The 26229-nt window shown below is 57.4% G+C and overlaps 2 protein-coding genes and 1 long non-coding RNA gene across 4 annotated transcripts; 1 reads left to right on the top strand and 2 right to left on the bottom strand.

Annotated features, from left to right (window-relative positions):
• Positions 1–755: 755 nt before the first annotated feature.
• Positions 756–15198, bottom strand: SLC17A9 (solute carrier family 17 member 9). Its single transcript, XM_006068850.4, has 13 exons — positions 14998–15198; positions 9249–9446; positions 8879–9018; positions 6996–7095; positions 5551–5681; positions 4955–5051; positions 4689–4785; positions 4028–4115; positions 3340–3374; positions 2883–2998; positions 2238–2293; positions 2063–2092; positions 756–1695 (listed from the first exon to the last, which is right to left on the bottom strand). Exons 1-13 carry the CDS (start codon positions 15054–15056, stop codon positions 1532–1534), a joined length of 1311 nt encoding a protein of 436 aa, XP_006068912.1. The 5' UTR covers positions 15057–15198; the 3' UTR covers positions 756–1531.
• Positions 11398–23233, top strand: LOC112578770. Its single transcript, XR_006544192.1, has 3 exons — positions 11398–11772; positions 22164–22479; positions 23097–23233. It is a non-coding gene; the product is annotated as an uncharacterized LOC112578770 (long non-coding RNA).
• On the bottom strand, positions 19831–26162 carry GID8 (GID complex subunit 8 homolog). Of its 2 annotated transcripts, none has more exons than XM_006068851.4 (5): positions 26029–26162; positions 23303–23432; positions 22245–22441; positions 21411–21608; positions 19831–20730 (listed from the first exon to the last, which is right to left on the bottom strand). In XM_006068851.4, the coding sequence occupies exons 2-5, from the start codon at positions 23418–23420 to the stop codon at positions 20557–20559; spliced, it is 687 nt and encodes a 228-aa protein (XP_006068913.1). In that variant the 5' UTR covers positions 23421–23432; positions 26029–26162; the 3' UTR covers positions 19831–20556. The 2 variants fall into 2 exon arrangements, with proteins under 2 accessions (XP_006068913.1, XP_044783382.1); XM_044927447.2 differs by lacking the exon at positions 26029–26162 and adding an exon at positions 25541–25830.
• Positions 26163–26229: the final 67 nt, after the last annotated feature.

The raw sequence follows: 26229 nt of genomic DNA, 5'->3' as shown, positions 1-26229 counted from the left end.
GTTCCCAAGAGGGCCTCGAGGGGTCAGCGTCATAGAGACAGAACACAGATGGTGGGCGCCAGGGTCTGGCAAGGAGGGGACAGTTCTTATTTGGGAGGAGAAAGTCATGGCGGAGATGGGGGTGATGCTTGCCCAACAAGGTAACATACAGCGGCACTCATAAACAGCCACAAGCCCATAGCTGTCCTGCATCCCGGGTCCTAAGGAGGGCACCCCACTGTGGGGGAACTTTCTGGGCTGGGCTCCCATCTCAGAACAGCACAGCCTGGAATTCCACCTGAGGGTTCTCGTGAAAAACCCCAGCCAAGCAAACAGAAAGGCCTTCATGGTAAATTCATATTCTTGCTGCATCTCTGTAAACAATCAGGCCAAACCTACAGAGTCCAGACTCACTTTGTAATCGAGAATCTTTCTGATTCTTCCCAATCAAAAGCGGGGGTGGGGGGCTGTCGGGGGAAATCTTTGTTCACATGGAAAATTAGGATTTGTCTGATTCTGGAATCCGCAGAGGACAGCACGGCCAAGTGGCTCTGACACAGATGTGCAGACAGGGTCTGTCTGGGGCGGAGCAAGGAAGGCCCACCTCAGTGGTGTTTGTGCATTCGTGTCAGCACCCACATGGATCAGTGTGTCTGTCTGTTCGTGATGTTTTCCTTGAACAGTTTGTAACGCTTTGCTGGTTTCCTCAAATGAATGAAATAAATCTTTAACATGTGTTTATTCTTTTTATAAATAGAGAGTTAAATGACATAATGGACTTTTTAAATAGTTTAATAGTCATAATTTAAATAAGGCTTTGGTGTGATTTTCCATATTTTCATAGTTTCTTTTTTCTACATATACATCTTGCAGAGTCTATTATTAATCTGTAAGACAACTGGCCCCTCTACTGTAAACAGGGAGGGAGAAAGACAAGGAGGACAGGGGGTTTCACTGGTTCAGGTTGTGTCCTGCCCAGGAGGGGTGCCCACGCACCCTCACGAGGCACTAGGGGAGCAGGTCCATCAGCAGTGCCCAGGGATTCACAGGAGGGGCACCAGGGACAGGTCTTCTGGGGACACTTGGTTATGTCAGGAGGCAGGGCTGGCTGTTGGGACTAGGGGCCTGTCTGGTGGGTGGGGGCCAGGGATACTGCTAAAGACCCTAAAGTGCATAGGACGGCCCCCTCCAGAGCATGATCTGGCCCCCAGTGCCGAAACACAAAGCCAAGCAGGTTCTGGGGGGAGACGCCAGTTGACCGCCCGCCCTGCACCAACATGACCCCAGGGAGGGATGCCCGCAAGGGGCACATATGAGTCTACACAGAATAGACTGTGTCTGTCATGAAGCTACTGCTACTAAAGATACTAATCCACCCACACTGAAGTTTCACTAACTGGAAGAAGGGTGCGACCCCCATGGGCAGGGGAAGCAGGCCACACCCCCCTGGGCTGAGGCTCTCTCCCTTTAGGGCCAGGAGCAAAGGGGCCCCTAAGCAGGGCCAAGTTCCCTGCTGATGGCCCAAGGTCCTCAGGGATGTAGGTCAGGGAGGCTAGAGGTCCTCATGGGCGGGGCTCAGGTCCACCCGCTGGGCCTTCCCAAACACAAGGAAGGTGCACAGCCCCAGGCTGCTGATGGCAGCCACTAGGTTGAACACAGACGTCCAGGAGCCCGTGGTCTCGATGAGGTAGCCGCCCAGGCACACGCCCACTACACCTGTACCGCAAGAGGGGACAGGTTGGTTGGGGGACAGACAGGCCGGCTTGAGGACAGGCTGTCCAGCCCCTGCGAGGACAGTGTGGAGAGAAGCTAGGGGCCCTGAGGGCACCAGCCCTGTCATTGCAATCCAGTCCTTAGCCTCTGAGGACCCGCACATGTGCAGGGGCTCCATGTCACCATGGAAGGCAGGTCTATTCTTGCCCTGTGGCTAGCTCCAGGGTCTGAGCTCCCCGAAACTGCTCTAACACTATGGGACCCTCCGAGGGGTACCACGCCCCATCCTGAGGGCTGAGGCAGAGGGTGGGAGGACACGGAGCAGGGCAGCTTGATACCCGCAGGCAGGGGATCCCAGCCCACCTCTCACCTGCCAAGGCCCCAGCTGTGTTGGCCACGCCTGGAATAGGACAGGGAGAATGAGGATTGGTCAGTGGAAGCCCACTGGAACCCTCCTACAGCCCACCTGCCCGAGGATAGGCCCTAGAGGCCCTGAGCAGGAAGGGGCAGCTACTCCCTATTCAAAGAGGGCCTGTGGTCCTTACCAAACAGAAAGCCGGCACAGGAAGGGGCCAGATCCTGGATATTAACGGAAATGCCGCTGCGGGAAAGAGGAGAGAACGAGGGCAAGTGACCACAGGATGGCTGCCAGCCACCACGCCAGCCGTAGCTCTTCTGATCACCTGGATCCCAGAGGCCACCCAGGCCTGCCCACCACACCAGGAGGTCAGCCCCAGCTCAGCAGTGGTGATGGCATGGGACCCACTCCCAGGATGAAATAAGACGGGAGGCAAGCTTGCTTGAGCACACACGCGCTTTGCTGCCCAATAATTTGGAAAACAACATCAAGTTCCAACTCAGAACAATTCAGAGCTGTTTTCCTGATTAAACCCTGAGCTGCAGTGCAGGTTGGGGGACATGAGGCTGGATCCCCACCTTTGGCTCAGAGGGTGCTGCTCAGAGATCAGCATCTCTTCTGCTGGCCCCTCCCCAAACACCACTTCGTTTTCCCAAAAAGCCCGGGTCCTTACCAGCTCCATTCCTCTTCACTTTGTGGCTCACTCGTGGGGGCCGGTCACTGCCCACCCTCCACGTGCACCACGGACCACAGGGCTCCTCCCCTGCACCCAGGACCAGGGAGCCCAGAGGCGGCATGGGGGGCTCTGGAGGATGAGGCGCCCGGCCCTCACCTGTGGTTGAAGGTCTGGAGGCCAATGGAGGCTGACGCGAAGACCACGGAGTTACAAAAGCTCGACGTGTGGCCCAGACACAGGGCAAAAACACTGGACAGGCCGAGGCCCATCACCTGCAGGAGAGACAAGCGGGGACGCGGCGGGAGCCTTGGGCCTTCCTGGGCTTCCCTGAATGAGGGTGGGTGGGGCTCCCTCTCAGATTGGGCCTGCCCGGAGGACACGGAACAAGGCTATACTAACCAGCTGGCCATGCTAGTTGCAGCCAGAGAAGCCCCAGTCGATGAGCGATGGGGCTCAGGGAAGGGCCTCAGTTGGCCAGACCAGTCCCCATAGCTGACCCAGGGAGCCCTCCAGCCGCTGTACCACATTAGCCACCTTCTAGGTCAGGGGCCCCGGGAGCAAAACAGTGAGAGCGGGAGAAAGTCGGGAGAGAGCGGTCTCAGGACCTTCCTACCTGCATGAACTTCCGAACGGTGATGGTCCTGTAACCTGGACAGGGGGAGACCAGAGCGTCCCGCTGGCCATCTGTGCTGCCCCACCCCCGAAGGTATCCAGAGGGGTCCCACCCGGCAGGGCTGCGGGGAGAGGAGGGCCGGGCCAGGCTCGTGGGAGACAGCATGTGTCATCTGAGCCACGTGCACACGTGTATGAGTGTGTATGTGTGTGCACTTAGAGGCCAGGCAAAGCAAGTCCCTCGGTGATTACAAAATGTTTTCTTTGTGTTTCTGCAAATTTCCTACTTTTCCCTCAGTGAGTGGGTGGTTCCTTTGGTAACAAGGACAAGACTGACATTTAAGGCCATGTAGGGCAGGGTCGTAGGGAGCCTGCCTGTGAGACGGTCATCCTCGGGGCATGGGTGTATAGGTCTGTAGTCTGACCCCACCAGGGGGACTGTGTCTAGCACCCAGGTGGGAGAATCGACTGCTCCACGGTGACTATGTCCCCTTCATGGGGAACAGGCTAGGGAGGTGGCAGGCTGGAGGCAGCCATTGGCTGTCAGGCCAGGAGCCGGGCACCAGGGCCCCCGGGGCTGGCTCTCTGGACCGGGGACCCACATCATGGCCAGTCCTTAGGGGTGTGGCCTCCTCCTTGCTACAGCGGCACCCAGGAGGGATGCCCCCCTCCCCTCCCCCAGGGCTCACCCTGATTGATGAGATGGTCGGAGAGAAGCCCGCTGAGCAGACTGGCGGGAATGGCCACCAGCCAGGGCACCACGTTGAAGACCCAGCCCTGGAGGGAGGGAGTGGAGGGACCTAAGAGGCGTCCAGAATGGGCACCTGGCCATCCGGAGAGGACAAATGGGTGGGGTGGCCGCTGCCCATGACCACTGCGCAGTAAGTCTCTCTTCTGCCCACAGGCTAGGCCTCCCAGCCCCTAATCCATCCCCGACATGGACCGAGCACTACTGGTGCTGTCTCCCCTGTGAGCAGGACCTCCCTCGTGGCTCCCCACAGGCTGGGGGCGGAGCTGGGGATTGCATCCTGCCCAGAGTGTGTGACCCGAAGTTCCTGGTCACCAGACCGGGAGGTCTGGTGGCTGAGCAGCTGGGGTGAAGCCAGCCAGGCTGACTGCAGGACATCTGTGCCCACATCAGGAACCCTGCATACCCCCCAACCCCAGAAAGGACTGTCCACAGTTGGGTGGGCAGACAGGGCAGCAGCTGGGCCTCTCCTGTGTGCACCCAGGCTCTGGCACTGAGCCACACGGTGTCAGAACTACCAGAGCCTGGATGGAAGGAACCCAGCTCTCTGCACATGCCTTGCGGTGCCCCCCATCCTGTGAGCTGCCTGGTGGCCAACCCACCTTGGAGCTGGGGAAGGTCTCCTTAAAGAAGGTCGGCAGCCAGGAGAGAAGGATGAAGAAGGAGCAGGCCGCAGATAGCTGGGAGATGATGGCTGCCCTGGGGGGTGGGCGCCAGGCTCAGCATCCATACTTGGAGCCCGTCCCCACACCAGGGTGGCCAGGAGCTGAGAGCGGGGAGCCCAGAATGGAGCTGCCTCCATGCCGGCTGCTCCCCTGCGGTGGTGGATCCAGGCCCCCAAACCCTGTCCCCACAACAGCCCGCTCACCAGACAGAAGTCTTTCGGAAGAGCTGTCTCCAGGGCACCTTGGTGTGTCTGGACACGGGCAGGCCTTGCGCCAGGATGCCCAGGGCCAGGATGAGATCTGAAGGGGGAGGCAGGCCCACATGAAAGCCATCCAGGTGGGAGGATGGACCTGCTCCCAGAGACCAGATGCTGGGGGCAGCTTGTAGGTCCATGGCTGTGTGTGGGGGCTGTACACCCTCTCTGCCAGTGCCTGGGCTCGGCAGCACTTGCCTTCGGGGGTGGACATTAGTGCTGACCATCTGTCCCCTGAGCCCTCAAACCTCCCAGGCCCCACTCCTGTCACCGGAGGCTGCCACTTCCCCTGCAGACTGCCTGTGCCGGCCGAGTGGCCCCTGCATGTCCGCATTCATCCAACAGTCCCCAGACTTGACCATAGCCCAGATGAGACTCAGGGAGTAGGCGTCCTCTCTACCTGGAGCATCCTTCTCTGGAGGGCAGAGCCGCAGCCCCGGGTCCCTGGGCCCACCTGCTCTCGGGGTTCAGTGGCCCCTCCCTGGAGGGGATGAGGCACCAGGAGTGCACCAGGCCTCCCAAACTCCCCTGGGAGTGGCACGTACCTCTCTCACTCAGGAGACACCTGTACACGTAACCCACCCACAGCAGGGTGAGCCCACCCGAAAAGTAGAAGACACTCGGCCAGCCGTACCAGTCCAGGAGCAGGGAGCCCACAGCCCCGGTCACCAGCGTCCTGCAAAGACAGAGGGCGTGGCCAGAACCCTCGCTTCACTGGGGCCAAAGCTGCCACTTGGACCCCACCCTGTGTGAGCTGAGTCCCTGGAAAACAGGGCACCCTGTCATCTGTGAGCAGCTGCCCAGGAAGGCAGGGTCCGTGTGGGATGCTAGGGGTGCGAGCTGGCAGAGCATTCTGATGCCATGGGCCAGTGTGGACTCAGGCACAGCCATGCAGCCATGACATGGCACAGGGGCCCTGCTTTGTTCTAGGATCTCCCTACTAGGCCTTCAGTTGGCCCACATTTGCATGTGAATCTTTTTAAAATAAAAAAAGGCAATGAGAAGACAGTGGTGACAAGAATTCGCTGATATAAAACCTCCACGCTGTTTTCAGCTCCTCGTTATCAGAGAGAATGAAATTTCAAAAAGACTTCTAAACGCAGAAACAACCTCCAAACCCAACTGCCTCCCTGTGTCCTGCTGATCCTGTCTCCTGGGGACCTCCCCGCCACAGGCTGGCCTGTGTGTCCAGGAGCTTCTCCCCACTGCCCCTCGTCTGCCGAGGCTCGACCAGGAGATGGTTAAAGAAGAAAATAGAAGGAAAATGCTTCCCACCAAGGCCCGTGGAGGCTGTCTTCTGCTTTGAGCCTCCATTCCCCCATCTGAGGGGAGGCGGGTGGGCATGGTCTCTCCCTGTGTCTCCCTTCTACCTGCTCCCACCCAACAGGTCCAGGTCACCCAGTGAGATGGGATTTCAGATGCACTATGAACCTTTCTTGGTGTGACTTGTTTCATATTGCTTCTCTGAAATTCACGTTTCACTGGGCACCCAGGGTTTCCATCTGGGCAGCTCCCAGCACCCCCACAGGCACCCCTGGCCCCTTTGCATTCTTGCCTGGAACTCGGCAGCAGTGAAGTGAGACCCTAAACCCAGGGGTTGTGAAGCCCCATTAGGACAGCAAGACACCCCACGGAGGGTCTGGTGCTCTGGGGGACATGCAGTGGGGAGGGACACAGGATCAGATCAGTCATGACTGGACCACGATGGGTGCCCTCTAAAGCAAACGCAGGCCACCTCTCCATGGGGAAGGCCCCCATCCAGTTCTGTCAGTGCAGAAGGAAGGGAATATAAGTGGGCAAGAGCCCCAAAGCCCACTTCATCTGCCACTGGCCCCAGGGGGACAGAGCAAACACAGTGGTGGTGGCGGGGTGGCTGGGCAGCAAGCGCCTCCAGGAGCAGACTCTCTATGTGTCACCGTCACTGAAGCTGAATCGCCCTGTGGCATTCACACGAGTGGCCTGTCCCCACCAGCCCCAGGCTGGGACTTACCCGAACTGGGAGCCGGCCCCCACGGTGCTGTAGGTGAAAGCTCGCTCACTCTCCCGCACCTTCTGGGACAGCAGGCTGGTCAGCGCAGGGAAGTAAACCCCTGGGGCAGGTGGAGAAGGAAGGGGCCATGTGGAGCTGTGTCCCGAGCCAGCTGGCCCACGAGGCCCACCAGGGCAGCAGGTTGAGGCATAAGAGATGGGCTGGAAGCACCAGGGGCTCTGGGTGATTATCCAAGCCCAGGTCTCCTTCTTCCTTGCATCACCCCTGGGACAGTGGATGTGGGCTTTTCCTGACACTTGGCTAAGGAGACACTCAGCTGGGGCGGTTGCAGGGGTGCGGAGGGGGCCTACGCCAGCTCTCAAGGCCACAGGGCTTCAGAGTCCTGGCACCGACACGGGTGACCATGCACACACGTGACAAGTGCACACACTAACACACATGGTGCACAAATGTCAGGTGGGACCTGAACGGCCTTGAGGGACCACAGCGCCGGGTCCTGGCTGCAACACTGCCCTGTAGCTAAGGGATACGTCACTGCAGGGAGGTGGGGGGGCAGGGGGCAGCTCGGGGCCTCACTGCACCTTGCATTGCAACTTCCTGTGAAGCTATCATTATTTCAAACTCTAGTTTTGAAAAAAAAAAAAAAAAACTGTACTGGGGGCCTGCAACTCTTGCCTGTTACACTGGGTTTTTCTCCAAAAGCACCCAGGAGAAGCTCAGAGGCTGGGCACTGGGACAGGACATGGCCCCCACCTTCCCTTTGGGACCCAGCACTGCCCACACCACACTGCTGGTCACCCAGGGTGAGAACTGCCCCTGGACCCCTGGTCTTTTCACTGTAACAGGCCACACAGAGAAGTCCTTCCATCTCCGAGGAGGATGGGGAGAAACAGCTGAGCTGACGGCTGCCCAGCCGGGTGCCCAGTGGGCAGTCCCCAGCCAGGTGTCACACAGCTCAGTCCTGCCTCAGCTGCAGGACAGACAGTACTAGCCATGGTCACTGGGGTGAGTTGGAAGGAGCGCAGGTGCTGGACTGCCTGGAGCACGAGGACCACCTGCAGGCTGGGCTGATGAGGCTGATCAGGAAGCAGGTAGAGGCCCAGTCCAGGATGTCTGGGATCCTGGGGGTGTGGGCTGGAAGCAAGCCCACCCCCGGCCCGGGCTCTGGGAAGCTGGAGATATGGTAAGGAAGGAGGTCTATCCTGTCAGATGCCAGGCTGGGGTAGGGCAGGAGCTCGGAAGGTCATCCCACCCCCGGAGGGAGGGCGTGAGACCCTGCCACCAACTACCCCCGCCCCCCGGAGGCCTTTGAGGAGGCCTCTCTCCAGAAGCGTAATGTCCCCAAAACATGAGACGCAGAGGTCTTGGGAATGCTGGCATCCCTCTGCCCGCTGGCCCAGCCAGCATGGGTGTGGCCTCCAACTGGGCACACTCCTGTGGTGGAGTTGACAGCACCACGAGGCAGCCTGGTGGCCACCAGATTCCTGGAGCAGACTTTGTGGCAGGAGGACATGTGACATTAGAACATGCCAGCCAGCCTGTGAAGTGACTCTAGAAAACAGAAAGTGCTTGGGTGCTAAGGCATCAGAGCACAAACACTGGTGCAGGGATGTGAGACAGAGCTGGCTGCGTGCCAGTGGGAATGGTCCTCCGCTGACCACCTGCCCCACCAGGCGCGGCCTCACCAGCAACAGCCTTCGGTGTTAACGCACCCTCTGTGATCTGAGGTAGAGTTTGAGGCATACCATACACAGGCCCCTACACGAGGACACGTATGCTTGCTCAGGAGCACCTGCCTGAACACACGCCCATATATACAGGTACACACGCACACACTCACATGTGCACACAATCCCTTGCTCTGCTGCGCTTGGGCCCCCTACCTTGGAGCAAGCCGGTGAGGATGCGAGAGAAGGTCATGAAGGCCAGGTGGGCGCTGCCAAGGTGCGCAAGCAGTGGAGTGGCCACGGTGATGAAGCCCCAGGCAGAAGCCGAGAGCAGAATGACCTTCTCACCGCCGATCCTGCAAGGGGAACGACAGGGTGGCCATGAGGAACCGCGCGGCCAGGTTGCCAGGATGGGCCGGACTAGGGGATCCTGCTGAGGAGCGGGCGGGGTCCCCAAGGAGCCAAGCACCCCAAGACAGCTGAGTGCTGGCCCAGCCCACCCCCACTCGGACCTTGGGTCTCCCAGTCCCCACATTCCCTTCCTAGGAGCCCCCTCTCCCAGCCTTGCCTGGGGGGCGGGGATTACCGGTCCCCCAGGTGGCCGCCCACCACCTGAGTCAGGCAGTAGCCCCAGAAGAAGCTGCTGAGTACAACGCCGGCCTCTTTCTTGTTCCAGCCGAAGTCCTGGCTCATGGAGGCGGCGCAGACAGGCATGCTGACGCGGGCACAGTAGAGCAGGCATGTGCCCAGCAGCAGTGTCCCTGTCCATACCTGGCACTCGGGCCTGGGGAGAGAGAGGCTGATGTGAGGGACAGCTCGGCCACCTCTTGAACACCCACCTGTCCATATCTGGTGACTCCTGGGAGGAACAGGCAGATGCTAGAAATGATGCATGAGGTCCCTGAAACAGCGGAGGTGGGAACACACGGTGGCCAGTGAGGGCAGGTTAATAAGCTGCGGTGGGGGAGATCCAGTGCTCCAGGACACGGGTACTCGGTTTCCATGGACCAAGTGTAACCCGTGAAGGGGGCAACGGGCTGTCACGAGGACCCCAGTTGAGGCAGAGAGCGGGTAGGAGCAGTGACCCTGCAAGGCCCCCAGGAAAGCTGGGTCTGCTCAGCAGGGGACCCAGGGGAAAGTGGTGTGAGGTGGCCAGCATGCTGAGGAGGCCAGAGGGCCCTTGGAGGAGCCTGGGCAGCAGGGAGGCAGCCCGAACCTTCTAGGAAGGTTGCCAGACAATATCCACATGGGGACTGTCCTCCAAACTCCTGGCCAGAACTCCTCAATTATCAGTCACCAAATCAGGAGAAGCCAGAGACAGGAGCCCAGGGACTCAGCACCTATGGGACCCTGGTCCAAGGTGGGGTGGGGATAGGCATCCCAGGACATCAGGGGGAAGGGCAGGACCCAAGCAAGTGTGGCTCGGTGGCAGTACTGTCCACGGCAGTCCACGGATAGTGACAAGTGGACACTGATCTGGGATGTGAAAGGAGGACTCTGGTGTGGAGCACAGGGAAGCCTTTACTGGCGTCACGGTGGCTCTGTAAATCTGTGCGTGCATACTAAGTCGCTTTAGTCATGTCCAACTGTTTGAGACCCTACTTTGGGACTGTAACCCTCCAGGCTCCTCTGTCCATGGGATTCTCCAGGCAAGAATACTGGAGTGGGTTGCCAGGCCCTCCACCAGAGGATCTTCCTGATCCAATCTACAACTGCTCTTAAAAATGAGATAGGGGTGGTGGGACTTCTAAATGAGAGAGAGAAGAGCCTCAGTGCCCTTTCTGTGGGGGGAGGCGGGGCACCACGAGTGACTTGTGATGTCTTTGTGCAATGTGGGGACATCCCCTGCAGGGGTCACAGCAGTGGGGAGTTCAGGAGCGGGGAGGCCTTGAGGCAGCCTTGGGGTGCCTTGGGGATACTGCATACACCTGGGTTCACCTGCCTAACTTGGGCAAGGGTTCTCCTGGGGCAGGGGTGAGGTGGGGGGGTCAGGAGAGTGGGGAGGCCTTGAGGCAGCCTTGAGGGGGTGTCTTGGGCATCCTGCTTACACCTGGGCTCACCTGCCTAACTGCGGCAAGGGTTCTCCTAGAGCAGGGGTGAGGTCGGGGGGCGGGGGAGTGAGATGCTGCTCAGGTTGTGGGGAGGAGACAGGGCAGAGGCTTCAAGTCTGCTCCCCCACACCCCCAGGCCTGGCAGAAAGGGGCCAAGGCATCAGTGCTGTAGGGCCTTGGGCAGGCCACTGGGCAGGCAAGGTCGGCAGGAGTGCACGGGCAGTTCTCAGAACAGTTTAGTTCAGTTCAGTCACTCAGTCATGTCCAACTCTTTGCAACCCCATGAACTGCAGCATGCCAGGCCTCCCTGTCCATCACCAACTGCTGGAGTCTACCCAAACCCATGTCCAAGAGAGGGAATTCCCCTGGGGTCCAGTGATCAGGACTCTGGAGTGGGGGGTGGGGGGTGGGAGGTGGGTTTCAATCCCTGGTCGGGAAACTAAGATCCCACAAGGCATGCAGTGGTGTTGCCAAAAAAAAAAAAAGGAAGAGAGGACAGCAGGGACCTCAAACCTGGCAGATGAGCCAGGACCCTGGAGTCTCACCCTGGTGCCCCAAGCCCATTCAAACCTTTGAACCCCTGTCTGGACCTGGCGGGGGCTCCCTTGGCTGCCTCGCTGGGCATTGACCTGAAAACAGCAAGAGGGGCCAAGGGCAGCAGAAGCTTGGGCTCCATCTGTGGACACGGGGGCAGATCCCCTCCCTGTGGCATCCCCCCAGGCTGAGGCCGCCTTGGAGGACAGTCCAGGGTGAGGCCAGGACCGGCCCTGGGAGGGCCAGAGCCCTTGCCTGGACGCCTCCCAGGAGTAAGAGACCTCAGAGGCCCTGAGTGCAACTTTGTGCTCTGAGCCAGTGGGCGTCACGCGCACCAGGAGCCTGGTAAATGGGCACGATGGGCCATGTCCATTATCTCCAGGTCAGGGCCACTGACACCTGGGGCAAATGCAGCCACGTGGGGGGTGGGGGGTGGCGCGGCACGGGCCCAGCCACCGGGCCTCCTGAGCTTCAGTTTCCTCGGTGAAGATGGGCTTGTTCCCCTGACGCTTGTCTCCTTCACAGGTCAGTGACTAGCAAGGTGACTGCCAGCACCCGAAGCCTCAACAAGGAGCCATTGACTGGGGGGGTGGGGCCGGGGGAGCCTTGGCAATGGCATCCACCTCCTCCCAGCATTTCTCCCCCAACCCCATTCCACTCACCCTGGCAACTTGGTGCACTTTCCCACAGGCCGGGAAATGAGATGGGGAGCCTTTCTGTGTCTCAGGCTTGCAGAGGCCCTGGGTGGGGGGAGGCTCAGGGCCACATCATCCAGCTGCTGCCCCCACAGCTGGAGGCTGTGGGGTCCTGCAATCCCACCAGTGGAGACAGACCTCCACTCAAGGGGACTTGAGGGGCATAAGCCCAGCCTGCTTCCCCAGAGGGTTGTGTTTGCCGGTTAGGAGTCTGGGAATTACGGTCCAAATTGCTGTTAGCTCTGGATGAAGGGAATGGTCTGATGTGATGAGCAACTCTCCCAAGGAGACACTTGGGTGCACTCTGGGCCCCAGCCTGACTAGGGGAGCCCCCCTTTCCCTGGGCCTCAGTTTCCCTGGGTGCACTGGACCACAGATTTCATGCTGCATCTCTGGGTGCCCTGAGGAGGGGCAAGGATGGGGCTCCTGGGCAGCACTCTGTGGCAATTTGCATTTTATATTAGAGCTTCCTATGAGTCCAGTGGGAAAGTGTTCTGTGCTGGAAGGTCCGCCGTTCTGCACTCCCAGGAGCCATCCACTCGACTGGTTGGGGGCAGGTGCCCCCTTGGAAACTGCCTAGTGATCAGGGAGAGGCCATAGTGCCCCCACCTTCCTTCCTGGTTGGCAAAGTGTGACTGGAATGACTCAGAAGTGGGGATAGCAGCACAGTGGCTGACGGGGCATGCCCCTCTAGAGAGGCAAAGCGGGGGCAGAACCCCACAGGGCAGGTTGAGGATTCTCCTGGGGCCTAGTGGCCCCAAATGCTAATTTTCTTTACAGAACCAGACTGTGAGTGGGGTGTCAGGGTAGGACAGGGGAGGGGCATCAGGAAGGCCAAGGAGGCCACAGGAGGCACTGGCTCAGCAACCCCCAGAGGAGCTCAGGGACTGTCTCCCCTGGGGCTCCGACCGTGGAAATGATGCCTCCAGTCCCCACTCTTGCCCCCACTTTCCTAGCCTGGCATGGCAGGCCAGCCGGCAGGAGCGGGCAGAGGACTGGTGAGTGCAGGTCCATGAGCCTCAGAGGTTGGCGCAGGGTGACATCCACAGCCTACAGGTGAGCCCTGCAAACCCAGGCGCAGGGGAGCAGGGCTTCTAACTTCCATGAACAGCCACAGCCGGAAGGTGCCTTTAAAAAGGAAGCTTTGTTCCTTTCTGTGGCCAAAGCTACGAAGGGTCACCTGCATAGATAGGACCGCGCCCCCGGCACACCTGCCCCTCCTTTGGATGCAATTTGCCAGCGCTCCAGGAGCCTGGCTCTGTTTGCTCTCTGGGTGGGAAGTCCAGCTGGAAACTGGGGAAAGCTGGCTGAGACTGGCCTACTCTGGAAGGCTGACAGGGCACCGAGAGGTCAGGAAAGGCATCAGCTTCCAGACCACTGGTTGGCCCTGAGCTTAAGGCGCCAGAATGGGGACCCCCACAGAAGCTGGGAGGCCAGGTGCTATGGGCTTCCTCCTAGGGCCCTGGAGGACCCGCAGCCCTGTCCCTGAGCTGGCAGGCAGTGCCGCTGGCCGGGCAAAGGGACATCCTCCACAGGTGCTGGGGACACAGAACCAGCAAGTCTGCTGGTGCAGGCGACCCAGATGTGGCGACTGATCAGAACGCCAGACCCAGAATCCTGGTCTCCGGCAGGGCTTGCTGGGAACACGTAAGGTCATGACAGGATCAGCCATAAAAAGTCCGAAGACCTTCATCCCCTCACTCTGCCCAGTCCAGAGTCTCGTCCATGCCCCCAACTTTTCTAGAAACTTCTGCTTCCTGCCAAAGGCCCCCATGCCTGAGAAGCACCCATGGTTGAGCAAACACGAGGTCACGTGGACCCTTGATTCAGAAAAGGGAACTGTGCCTGCTGCTGGGGACAGAGGGCAAGGGCCAGAGAGAAGCGGGGCTGAGGCTGCCAGCTGCCCTGTCAGGTATGTCCCAGGAATGGCCCTGCCTCTGGGTGGTCCACACGGCAGTCAGCAGCCGCACAGTCCCCACAACCCTTTGTCACAGTTCTCATCACCTTTATCCACACAGGGTATGCACCACTCCACCCAGCACCCCACTGCCTGCCTGGAGGTGCTCCTTTCTAAACCAGGCAGGGAGGGAAGGAGGTGGTGAAGGCAAAGGCAGACTGTTACAAAGCAACAGGACTCTCTAGAAGCTCCAGCCCTCTGCCCAGCCGCCTGTAGAGCTCCTGTCACTTGGGTTGGCTTCTGGGTCAAGGCTCCTGGGTCAGCTCGAGGGAGGAGGCCTCGCCTAGACAACCAGCAGGGTGGGGAGGGAGCAGGTGAGTGGGAGGCAGGTACACCCAGTGGGCAGCCCTCCTGGGCACCTGGCACCTGGTGAGTGATTTGGGCTCTAGAGCTCCCCTGTCCCTGGGCCCTGTCCCCAGGGAGCCCCTGGCTCCCCAGGTCTTCCTGTGACTGGCTCTGGGAGGCTGGGGAAGGGGAAGGCACAAGGCAGGCCCACAGGATGCAGAAGTGGAGGTGAACCGGCCCTGGAAGCAGGGCCAGCTCAGGGGAGGCAGGGCCTGACGTTCACGACTTGGGGACCTCAGCCCCCCAGAACCGGAGGGGAGCCTCTTGCTTGCTTCTGGTCACTGTGTGAGTCACGCTGCTGGGCGGAGCCCCCAGCCCGGGGCCATGACCTGCCCAAGGTCTCCCTGTACGGTAAACCCCCAGCCCCGGGGGACCTTGTGTGCATCACACAGCTGGCACAGGAAGGCAGGGGTCAGTGTCTGCTGCAGGTTCCAACGTAGCCCCCTGCCCCCAGCCCACTGACTGCGCACCTACAGGCGACCCTCAGGTGGGTGGGCACAGGTGGGGGCTGGGGCCTGTCAACGTGTGTGGTCGTGAGCTGGGAGGCCCTGCCCCCAGCCCTCCCATCCCACCAAGACCCGACCTGGACTGTAGAGAGCAGACCGGGCACTGGGGAACCGGGCCCTGGATGGAAGGGAGGCGGCAGGGAGGTACGTGGCCCCTAGGCGGAGCAAAGGTGCCGCCGGCGGGAGCTGTCTCCACCCAGGACGCCCGCACCCTCCCCTGACCATCCCCCGACGCGCGCGGCCCCACCTGGACCACTGGGTGTCCTCGGCCGCGTCCCTGCGGGTCTCGTCTGGGGGCGGCTGCATCGGGCGTGGACGGCGCGGGCGCAGCGTGTCCGGGGCCGCTCCCGCCCGGCCCAGCCACCGGGCAGCGCCGCCCAAGTCCACGTGTCAGTCCCAGCGGCGCTTCCGTCCGGCGCGCTCCCAGGACTTGTCGCCCCCGGACGGCCACCGCGGGGGGCGGGCGGGCAGGGCGGGGCCCGCAACTCGGTACCCGCCCCACTCACATCCGTCGGGGAGGCCGGGCCTGGCGCTCCCCCGGGCGGGGCAGACCCCTGCGCGCCCCGGGGCCTCCTCGCGGCCGCCGCGGACGTCCGGGACGGACGGCGCGGGCGCTTCCCCTGCAGCCAGCCGGAAGGATGGGGCTCTGGAGGGGCTGAGCCGGCGGTGATCCTGGCGGGCAGCCTGCATGCCGTCCACACATCGGGGGCTCCTCACCTCGCAGGGCTGTGCACACCTCGGGTGAGAGTTGGGGTTGGTCTCACCCACTGGAAGGGGAACAAGACTGGAAGGGAACCAGTTTCAAAATGGGTCTTTGAAGGTGGGCTCTGGCCCCGGGACCCTGGAGCAGCAGGGGGAAGGAAGCCTGGCGATCCAGAGCCCACGGAGGAGACCGTGTTCTGACTCCTGTCAGGTGCCAGGCCCCGCCCTCGGATCCCCGGATCCTCGCTCTTGGGGGGATTCTCATGACTTCAGAAACCTTGACGCCCAGGGGTGGTGGGCACAGCCACAGAGAGGCAGCAAGTGGACTTCTGGGCAATTCTGCTTCTCCCAGGTGCTTGCTGCCTCTTCACACCCACAACCCCAGCTCCGCGCCCCCCCCACCCCCTCCAATCCATCCTACACATGGCAGCCTGGTGAACCTGGCCAGGTCACACTAGGAGGAGGCCCTCTGAACAAAACCTAAAACGCCCTACCCCTTGGCCTTATCTCTCCCCCAGCTCCTTCTGGGCAGTGGTGCCCACTGCGGGCCTGGCTTGCCCTGCTCCACACATGCTAGCAGCAGACGGCGCTTCTTCCACCCATATGATGCTCAATGGGACAGAAAGACAGTGTGGAGAGAGCAGTACTCCCCCAAATAACCCAGGACTGAGGAAAGTGTGAGAATCCTTGCTAAATTCTACCTGGCAGCTCACTGCCACCCACTGCCCCAGGAGCTTTGATGATGATTTTAAAAATTTATTTTTGGCTGCATCAGGTCTTTAAAAAAAAAAATCTATTTACTTTAGGCTGTGCTGGGTCTTTGTTGCTACACAGGCTTTTCTCTAGTTGTGATGAGTGGGGGTTACTCGTTGTGGTGCGTGGGCTTCTCATCGCGGTGGCGTCTCTTGTGAAGCACAGGCTCCAGAGCATGCAGGCTTCAGTAGTTGTGGTGCTTGGGCCCAGTAGTCGTGGTTCCCAGGCTCTGGAGCACAGGCTTAATAGCTGTGGTGGACTCACTTAGTTGCTCCGTGGCATGTGGGATCTTCCCGGATCAGGAATTCAACCTGTCTCCTGCATAGGCAGGTGGATTTTGAACCACTGAGTCACCAGGGAAGCCCTGCGTTGAGTCTTAGTTGTGGCACGTAGGATTTCTCACTGCAGTGCGCAGACTTCTCTCTAGTTGTGGCATGCAGCTCAGCAGCTGCAGCACATGGACTTCCTACTCACCCCACAGCCTGTGGGATCTTAGTTCCCTGGTCAGGGATCAAACCTGTGTTCCCTGCATTGGAAGGTGGATTCTTAACTACTGGACCACCAGGGAAGTCCCTGATGGTGATTTTATATGAAAACCTAGAGCCGCACCATGGGGAACATTTGTCATTTGCTTACCTCCTGGAGCTGTGTATGAACAAAACACAGAAAGGAAACCGAGAGGGCAGAGAAGGGTGGCTTCTGCCATGGGATGGGCTGGGAAGTGTCCCTGCAAAGACCTGCACATCAAGTCTGAGAGCAGAGAATGAGCAGGGCATGTGGGTGGGGTGGGCAGAGGCCCAGGGCAGCTCCAGGACCACAAGGAGCCTGGTGGGTGAGGGGACAGGAAGGGGGACAAAAGCAGTGGGGAAGGGCAGGCTCATGGGTCTTGGTGGTCAGCTAGAGACCAGCCAGGGCTCTGACACTGGAAACCCCAGAGAGTCACAATGGAAGCCCCAGAGGGTCACAGGATCACCCTGGCTGCCGTGAGGACCACTCAGGGTGGCCAGGGCAGAGGCAAGGAAGGACAGGCCACTGCAGTACTCCAGGCCCAAGGTGAGGAGGCTTTGGCTAGTGGGGAACAAGAGGTGGAGGGTTGTTCGGAATGCACAGAGACCAATGGAGGGCCAGGGGTGAGCATCTGACCCCTTCCTGAGCCTCTGAGCTGGACAGGGCCATCCTCCATGAGGCAGAAGATCTGGGTGTCAGCTAGGGCCACTAGACCACGTGTCCCAACCCGAGAGGAAGCCACGCTCATGCTGGCAGCAGCTGGACATGCCTCCAGCTTCCAGTAACCTCTGTGAGGGACCTCATATCCAGCCAACCCACTGTTCCTGAGTTTCAAGGTGGAGAGTGATCAGTGGGTCATGTAGAGACTAGCCCTGGCCCCCAATGCTGGTGACGGCTGTTCCGGCCGCGCCCACTGGTGTTGGGGCCTCGGCTCTTACTTGTTTGGGGCCTGTGCACCTTGCGTGAGTTTTACTTCCAGAGTTGCTGTCTAGACACACCACAAAGGCCTCACTGCTATGTCGTGACCTCACCTTCCTCAGCCTCCAGACCCAACCTTACTGCGCAGCACAGATGGGCTGCTACACCTGGCACAACTTCTGGTGAAGTGCAGCCCTGCTGGACCACGGCCTGGGTGTCCCCGGGGTCCTCGCCACCTCTGGCCCCTGTGCAGCCCAGTCAGCACTTGGGGAAAGCACAGACGTCACACTGCTTTAGGAAAGCTGCCCACCATGTGCTTGCTCTGCATGTCTGTCTTCAGGGGGCATCCTGGCTGGACGGCAGAGCTAGCCTTGCAGCCACCAGGCTCACCCCTGGCATTTCAGTCCATGACAGGACCCATCCCAACCAACAGCTGCCTTTTCTAGAAGCTGGAAACCTTGATTCAAATAACAAAATACAGTATTTCTCATGTGCCTTGCAATAATCTCTATGCTTCGGAAGAATCCAAACTAGGGGTCATTCCTCATCTGACTTCACAGTATCAGGAACACAGAGCACCAAAATATTGTCACGTTTTATTTATTTCAAGGCACTTTCCACCAGAAAGTGTAAAAAAGAAGACATAAACTACCCTGGTAAAACATCACATTTTAACAAACATGACAGCAAGATCCAAATGAGATGAAGTAGAAAAATCGATATACTTAATGTTCATTACCTTGAAATGCTTGCTGAAAAAAATAAGACTGCAAGAGGAGGAAACAGAAAAGTCTGCAAAGCCGTCCCTTTAAAGATTTCCAGCCTGTGGGAAAGGAACCACACTCTTTATACACAGGGAAAGAACCCAACAGCACCATCTGAGCTCTCCACCTCTCACTGGCACCCAGCTCACATGGGTCTTTGCACTCGCTGGTCAAGCCCCTCACCGACTAAATGATGAACAAGCCAGCAGCACTGCTCTGAAGCATCCCACAGCACTTCCTACACGTGACAGGCCCTCCACAGGTCCCCATGGTTCATGGATGGTTCTTACCCGGTAATATACATCTCAAACCCACTGTTTTGAAAAATGTCAGATTGATTGTATGTTAATGATGCACATAAATTATCTTATATACACTAATAGTAAAGGATAGGAATATGCTGAATTACTTCATGCTTTTCGAAAAATGTAATTTTACCTCTACTTCCCTAATATTTTTCTTCAGCTTCTGCTGTATTTAACTATCACCTGAAGATTAAAGGCCCCTTTCTCCCTACTTTTATTCCCAAATATTAAGAGGAAATGATCATACAGAAAGGTCACATCTGAGTTGATGACTGAGACAGAGCTGAAGCTCATCACTTCCAGGGGCAAGGGCCAGTCCAGGGCCTGATGGTCTCCTGATGATCTACAAAGACCTCAGTGCTTTTGCCTTTGCTCTGTGACTGGGGAGGGAAAACTCTGCCTGAAGCTGTACCCACTGAAAACCAATGACCTGCAGCCTCCAAGTGCAGCCGGAAGTGAGTGGGGAGAGGAGCTGAAGCCACAGACCCTGCAGGACAAACACTGAGTGTGTGGGGATGTGACCAAGACGCCCCGCAGCCGGAGAAGACCTGACCTTCCCAAAGACCTACCCAGTCGAGCACCAAGGCCAACAGACTCTCCAAATTTGGCTGCTGATGGCGTGCATCTCTGCAGAGCCCAGGTGCCAGCGCAACCCACCCTGTGGGAGGGATCAGGTGAGAACTGAATCCCAGCCATGCAGGTGCTCCCACCAGAGGATGTATGGGGGTCACCAGCCCTGGGGAGCTCTGCACGCCAGGGCCCCTCCACCTCCACCAGCCTCACTGAGGGCCGGCAGCTCTGCACTGGCACCCTGGGCCACCTGCCCCAAACCCCAACACTCGAGCCTGCACTCAGGACTCAGTGACGGCAGTGGGCACCGGGCAGGGGACAGACATGAGGGAATAGGAGCTGGATGTCTGCCAGACTGGCTGACAGAGTGAGAGGCAGAAGTGTGGGTCACAGAGCCCACTGTACCACAGTGCATGCCTGGCACTGTCACGTGTCACCGGGAGCTGCCCCTTTCTGGCTGTAGGTACCAGACAGTGTCACTATGGTCACCCCAGGGAAGCCACTCCAAAAGCAAAAGTTGTGCTCGAGATGATGAATACTTCTGAGAGACCACTGTGGTCGTTCTTGAAATTAAGGAGAAACCTTTATTTTCAACAAAAGTGCCCAGGAGAGATGGTTCATTGATCCACTAGGAAAGAGTCTCTCACCACTTACAGCACCAAAATATATATTTAAAAAATTAAAAAACACACAGCCCGCCCCGCATACACACACGCACACACCCATCTCCCCCAAAGCCACATGACCCAGACCAAACAGGAAGACAACCAAACTTAGTGCCCTCGCACAAAAGAAGTCTTTGAATTGGGATTTACAAATTCATATAGTCTTTCCTATGAAAAAAACAAAAACAAACCAAAAACCAAAGAGGGAAAGAAAACACTTCTACACGAAGGCCGGCTGAGATGGGGGGGAGGAGGACACGCTGTCCTCCTGGATGCTGACAGAGCAAGACGGTCATCAGTGCTGGCCAGTGCTCTGAGCGGGGCCTCGAGTGGACTAGCGGCCCTAAGATGAGGCGCCTTCAGGAGCTGAAGTGCCCAGAACGCTGAGCACAGGCCATGGGGCAGTCCTTGCCGGCCTTCCAGAAGAGACGGTATCTTGCACTGGGAGTTTTCCAGTGCTTAAAAGGGCCACTTTTCCCTTTCAAAATGATGCTGGGTCAAAAACAAAACAAAACACACAAACAGTAAAAGACGGGAGAAGAGAGTTCTCTGCTGCCGTAAAAATCTTCAGTCCCAGGTGGCGCCCGCGGGCCCGGGGCCATGTGGCGGGGCCCCACACAGACTACTTGGGCTCCTCAATCACGCCTTTGCTGAGGTCTGTCATTTTGGGGTATTTTACTTTCTTCTGGTCCAGCTCATTCTGAGCCCAAAGGAGTAGTTTCAGCAACTTTGCCAGCTTGGGTGTTGACTCACGATTCTCATAATCCAGGACAGCTTGGTTCACTTCACTCCACACCTAGAAAATGGATAGCCAATAAAAACCACCTCACACACAGGGCACCTGCGAAAAGGAGCCATTATAAGATGCATCTTATACGTCTTCAAAACCATTTTTACACGAGAGGCTGGCTACTTATTTAAACAAACATGAAGCCTGTGACCGTCGGGCACTCTGGGGATGTAAAACACAGTCCTTGCCCAGAGGGGCACACGGTATGGTCAGCAGATCTCACATCCAGCCTGGGCATGAGGGAACTGGCAGGGAGGAGACACCAGTTCCACCCAACAAGCCCTAGGAGGACACCTGATGCGGACCCCAAGGACACCCTCCTTTCAGGGCAGTCAGGGCAGTGGGGAAAGGGGACTGCGGTCGGGGAGCTGCCCTGTTGGTGGGAACACAGAGGCCGTGGCAGAGAGCAAAGTGTGGGATTTTTATCAAAAGATACTTGGAACATCCGTTCCTAAGAGTCTCCACACAGTAAGCCAGCTCAGATTAAAAAAAAAAAAAAAAAAACTGGCAAAGAGGCTTAACTATCGTTTAAGGGTCTCAATACCCTGGGCTCCTAGTATGTCACAAGTAAAGTGTGGGGCCCTCCCAGCAGTGTCCTGGTCACACCACACACACTACCCTGTTTCTTTGGAAATCCTGCCCTGAATATCCACAGAGGGTGTGGACGGAAGCCCTCTGGAGCCCACCTTCTGCCTCTGCATCATGTTGAGCAGGTCTCCGAAGGGTGAGTCCTCGGGGTTGTCAAAGGCCAGCAGGGCCAGTGTGCGTTCCATCTCAGTCAGACACTCGCGGCTTTCCTCACCCTGCTCAGCCAGCTGGGTCTGCGCAAACTCCAGCGCTGCCTCCGTCTCCCGCTGGCGGATCAGCTCGATCAGATGTTGTTGCTGGTTGGGGGCCAGGCAGACAGGGTGAACAACTTGCGCCCAGCCAGTGACACCCCCCCACCCCAGGGCTGCACCTGCTTCTTATGAAAAGGGCCTCTCAGAGGACAGAGTTTTTGAGTACTCCAAGCTCCTGACTTTGCATTTGCAGAGCAAGAAACAGCTTCTGAGGTACATGGCAGAGCAGCTAACTTAAACCCCTTCCCTAGTCAATAACAGCAAGATTCTAATGAAATTAGCCTCATTACCTCTCAATAACAGCAATCAGCTGTCCCCAAGCTTTTTGGAAAAGGGATCAGCTACTCACTCCAGTATTCTTGCCTGGTTAATTCCATGGACAGAGGAGCTTGGCGGGCTACAGTCCACAGGGTCGCAAAGAGCTGGACGTAACTGAGTGACTAACACGTCCACTTGCCAAGCTTTCTGCCACCAAGGACCTGTTTTGTGGAAGACAATTTTTCCCGACTGGGGTAGGGCAGGGATGGTCTGGGATCACTCAAGCACGTTATGTCTATTGTGTCCTTTATTTCTAATGTAATATTGCCTCTGACCTGATAGGAGGTATCGGTCTGTGGACCGGAAGTTGGGGATGGCTAACATGAAGAACCTTAATTCATCAAGTGTCCACAAGCAACTCACTTGCAGATGGAAGTAGAGATAGCGGTTTGTATCCAGCAGCTCTGGGTGGAGGCTGTTGATGAGCGCTATGGCCTCCTGAATCTGGCCTTTCAGTATCATCTCACGGATTTTGATTCGCTCGTCAAGTGTTTCTAGATCAACGCTGGGTTCAATCCCAGATTCCATTCGAAACTTCTCCGCTGCCTCCTTAAAGCCCTCTGGAAAAGAAAACTACCTTCAACTGCTTGGAAAATCAGTAAGATACCAACACCAGGGCTTTTTATCTCTAGAAAGCCCGTCTTCTGTGAATGAAAACCTCTAGTAAGAACTGCACTTTCTTGGGATGTGGGATTAACACCTCTGTGGCTTACCAGCTACACTTCCTTTCCTTCCACCTGCCCCACCCCCTCAACTTCCAGTCAGGGGAGGATGGGCATTGAGGCCCCCGCACTGGGGTCCAGGCCTATGTGGAGAAGCTGCCAACCTGCTCCAGGGGCAGCACAGCGCCCTCCCACTGTGAATGAGGACACAGTTCCTTCAGTCTCAGAGACTGATGGGGGCCGAGGTCACTGGAACTCCAGGAAGGAGACTCACTTTCTGGAGACATGTGGGTTTTCTCACCTCTGCAGAGCGACCCTCTCCTCCACAGGGTCAGGAGGATGGGGTGTTATCACAGAGCACTTGCATTACCTTCCATAGGCCCCTCCCCCTTTCTTCTTTTGACTTGGACACACCTTCTGAAACAGTCCAGTATCATTTACCAAACTGGCCAGAAGAGATTAATTACTTGGACTTTAAATCTACTTTTGCACATTGTTAATGATGTAGATCAACTGCAAAATGTCAAAGGCTAAGAAATAGTTTTTTCTTTAGATCTCAGAGACCTGGAATCATGATTTCATCTCTAGAAGAGGACATCTCTTTAAAATGGTAGTTCCAAGTTGGTTACAAGAGCACTGTGTTTCCATGATGCCTGAATGCAACCTCACTTTCAGGACCCTCCAGTGGTAAAGCCTTGCTTGTGAGCCCAGAAAGGGAGAATGGTGCCCGAGAGGCAGCACCCGTAGCACAGCCCTCACCTGTGACCAAGTAGTTCATGATGAGACGGTTCATGTCTGCTCGTTGGACATGTAAGTTATTGAGCTTTTCCATCCACTCATCCTTTGTGATTTCATCGGGTTTTTCTGTGTAACTCATTCTGATTTATTTCTACAGGGAAAAAAAGTAATATTTTAAGAATTGGTGAAGAATTCTCACAATTGTGATCATTTCAGATATAAACACAGCGACCAGGAACCAAAGGGTAGAGAGAGGGAAGATACTTAAAATGTGGAAAACAGCACATGAAGAGGGCCTGAGACTCAAACACAGGCTCAGGGACCAGAGAGAAGGTTGGGGAGGTTCAGAAGGCAGGATGAACATGAGCAAGAGCCAGGAGTCTGAGGACCAGGAGGTCAAGAGGTCAGTCCAGGTCAGATGAAGGCCCTCCAGGCCCAGCAGGAGTCTATTAATAGATGGATGCTCCTCTAAGCACAGGGTGGCACGCAGAGGTATAAGCTGAAGATTCACCTGCTATGATGTGTGTGCTCAAGACAAGCCATCTCGCACACCCTCCAGGCTGACAGAGATGAAGCAGCCTGACAACACCAAGTGCTCACACAGACATGTGCATGGCCTCTTGAGCCCCTTTACCCTGTGGTCAGAACGGACTGCACAGCAACACACTCAGCACACACTGTGCATGTGTGCTCCGCTCCTCGCCGATGGCTCTTCTGCTAGCTGGGACCCCGAAAAACAGCCTACTGTGTCCCAGACACAGACAAGCCTGTGCTCAGAGTCACTGTTCACGATGGCAACACTATGGAGACTGCCCACCCAGGAGTTAGTCAACAGCAGCAGGGACAAGCAAACGATGGTTCATAGGACTGCAGTCCCAAAGGACCAAAGCCCTGGGGCAGACCAGTTTCTGACTTCAGAATTGTTCAGGTTGTACAAAGACTATTTGGTATATGTATCACAAGACATCCTCCCAGGGGTCTGCGGCAGCACCCCATGATTGGACATGACTGCTTAAGTGAAACCCATGAGGATCACACCGAGTGGAACAGAAGTTACTAAAAGCTTTTGCAGGGTTGGGTTCTGCCAAGAAATCAATTAAAAATAAGATCAAAAACTTTTGGTTTTCAAAGTTTTGTGGATTTTAGGGCCACTGACTGTATCAATGGAACAGAATTTACCAAAGCAGTTAAAATACATGACCAGGCCCACACAGGGGACTTAGAAACCAGCTGCATGAAGAGAGCAGGTTGCAGCAGAGACCCAAGGGCAGCAGTTTTTTAAAGAACAAAAACAAGACAAGTTATACAATTTTTACTTAGTAGTAAATACATTCATAGCAAAAACCATGTTATTTTTTCGAGTAAGAGCGTGAACCCTGAAACTCAGGAGGTGGTTACTATGGGAAGGGGGCCCTGGGAGCCCCAGCAGGGGTGTCAGGATGGGTGGTGAGCCCATCCACTGTCCACTTCCCTTTTATCCTTTGTTACTGACATAGGTATTGTGGATATTACTTTATATAAAGCAAAGCACATGCTCAATTACCTCAATAAATAAAAGCAATTTAAAAGATGGCTCTGGTTTCCCAGTGGACATGGGATGACTGTGGGGTGGTGAGAGCTGAGCAGGAAGACCAGTGAGGAGCCACCCAAGCAAGAGGACAGCAGTGGAAGAACCAAGAGCACAGCCCACAAGACTTCGTGGACTGAGCCAATGGGCCTTGTTGCTGGACCCAGGGGGAAAGTATAAAAGAAGATTCATGGACCATGGAGGGGTTTCAAGCTTGAGACCTTGGAGAATGTAGTCCCAAATAAGGAAAGACTAGGAGAAGAACAGGTTTGAGGAGTCGGGCGAGTTTGGGGTGACTATCAGACCCACAGTAGGAGAAGTCAAGCAGGCACCTGGATTACAGGTCCCCAGTTGGGCGATGGAAACATTAATTAGGGCAATGTCCACCACAAAATGACTGAAAGCCAAGAGTTCACCAGAGATCGCCCAGGGAGACAGTGTCTGTGGGGAAGCAGAGGGGAGCAAGATGAAGTCCCTGGTCGCTGGGGGATGCCATGCCCAACTCTGATCCGCCTTAGAGAACTTGACTGAGACAAAACCAAGGGGCCGTCCCTCACACAAGGTCATTTCTCTAAGCTGCGGCCACTAGCGAAAACTCTCACTCATGGGCGACAGAGCAGTACTGGAAAGTTAACAACTTTGAAGAACCGACCCATTCTGTTTTGTGCAGGAAAAACTGAGCACTTACACACCCCACAAACAGTACGGACGGCGAGGAACCCTTCGCCCCACCAGCAAAGTCCTGTCTCGGCAGCTCAGTGTCTGCTCGAATGCGGTCCTGGTGCAAACAGTTCCCGCCGCAGACCTGTGCGACTTGTGAACTATCACCTCCCAGCAGGCGTCGCCGCCCCTCAAAACACGCTCCATCAACAACAAACACCGAGTCCACGCCCGGACTCCGCCGCCTTAGGAAGAGGAGACAGTTGGACCTGGAAACTCTTGAGGGAGCCGCCTCCCCCCGAGAACGCGGCCCGAGGACACCTGCTCGGACGTCCGAAACCGGCAGGCCCCCTGCACAGTCGGCCGGCCAGCGCAACCTCGCAGCCCGGTCAGCCTCCTCACCGGCCCGCCTCGATCCCTCCCTGGCCACGACCCCAGAGTCCGGCCCTCCGCCTCCCGGCCGCCGCACTCCGGCGGGGACGCTAGGCCCGGCCGCCTGGGCTCGCCGCGGCCATCTTACCGTGCGGATCCCGCCTGCCGCGCTGCGCGGTCTCCGCGGCCGCTCGAAGGGCCGGGCGGGGCCGGGGGGGAGGGGGAGGTGGCGGCGCCGGGGTCTGGGAGGCGGAGGCGGGCGTCGCGGCGGAGGCGGAGGCGGGGGCGGGGAACGGGAGGGCAGACACACCGGCGGCCGCCCCCTTAGCCACTTCCCGCGAGATCGCGA

Source organism: Bubalus bubalis, chromosome 14, assembly GCF_019923935.1.
Source record: "Bubalus bubalis isolate 160015118507 breed Murrah chromosome 14, NDDB_SH_1, whole genome shotgun sequence".
Lineage (NCBI taxonomy): Eukaryota > Metazoa > Chordata > Mammalia > Artiodactyla > Bovidae > Bubalus > Bubalus bubalis.
Note: the sequence above shows the minus strand (reverse complement) of the source record. Positions and strands in the feature narration are given on the sequence as shown.

Excerpts from the sequence above, each read along its gene's own strand:
- SLC17A9 (XM_006068850.4), bottom strand. The coding sequence starts at position 15,056 with ATGCAGCCGCCCCCAGACGAGACCCGCAGGGACGCGGCCGAGGACACC. Across the intron at positions 5,682-6,995 it reads GGGGCCGGCTCCCAGTTCGG|GACGCTGGTGACCGGGGCTG; the intron begins GTAAGTCCCAGC and ends CTGTCTTTGCAG. Across the intron at positions 2,999-3,339 it reads CCGTTCGGAAGTTCATGCAG|GTGATGGGCCTCGGCCTGTC; the intron begins GTAGGAAGGTCC and ends TCTCTCCTGCAG.
- GID8 (XM_006068851.4), bottom strand. The coding sequence starts at position 23,420 with ATGAGTTACACAGAAAAACCCGATGAAATCACAAAGGATGAGTGGATG. Across the intron at positions 22,442-23,302 it reads CATGAACTACTTGGTCACAG|AGGGCTTTAAGGAGGCAGCG; the intron begins GTGAGGGCTGTG and ends TTTCTTTTCCAG. Across the intron at positions 20,731-21,410 it reads ACATGATGCAGAGGCAGAAG|GTGTGGAGTGAAGTGAACCA; the intron begins GTGGGCTCCAGA and ends TCCATTTTCTAG.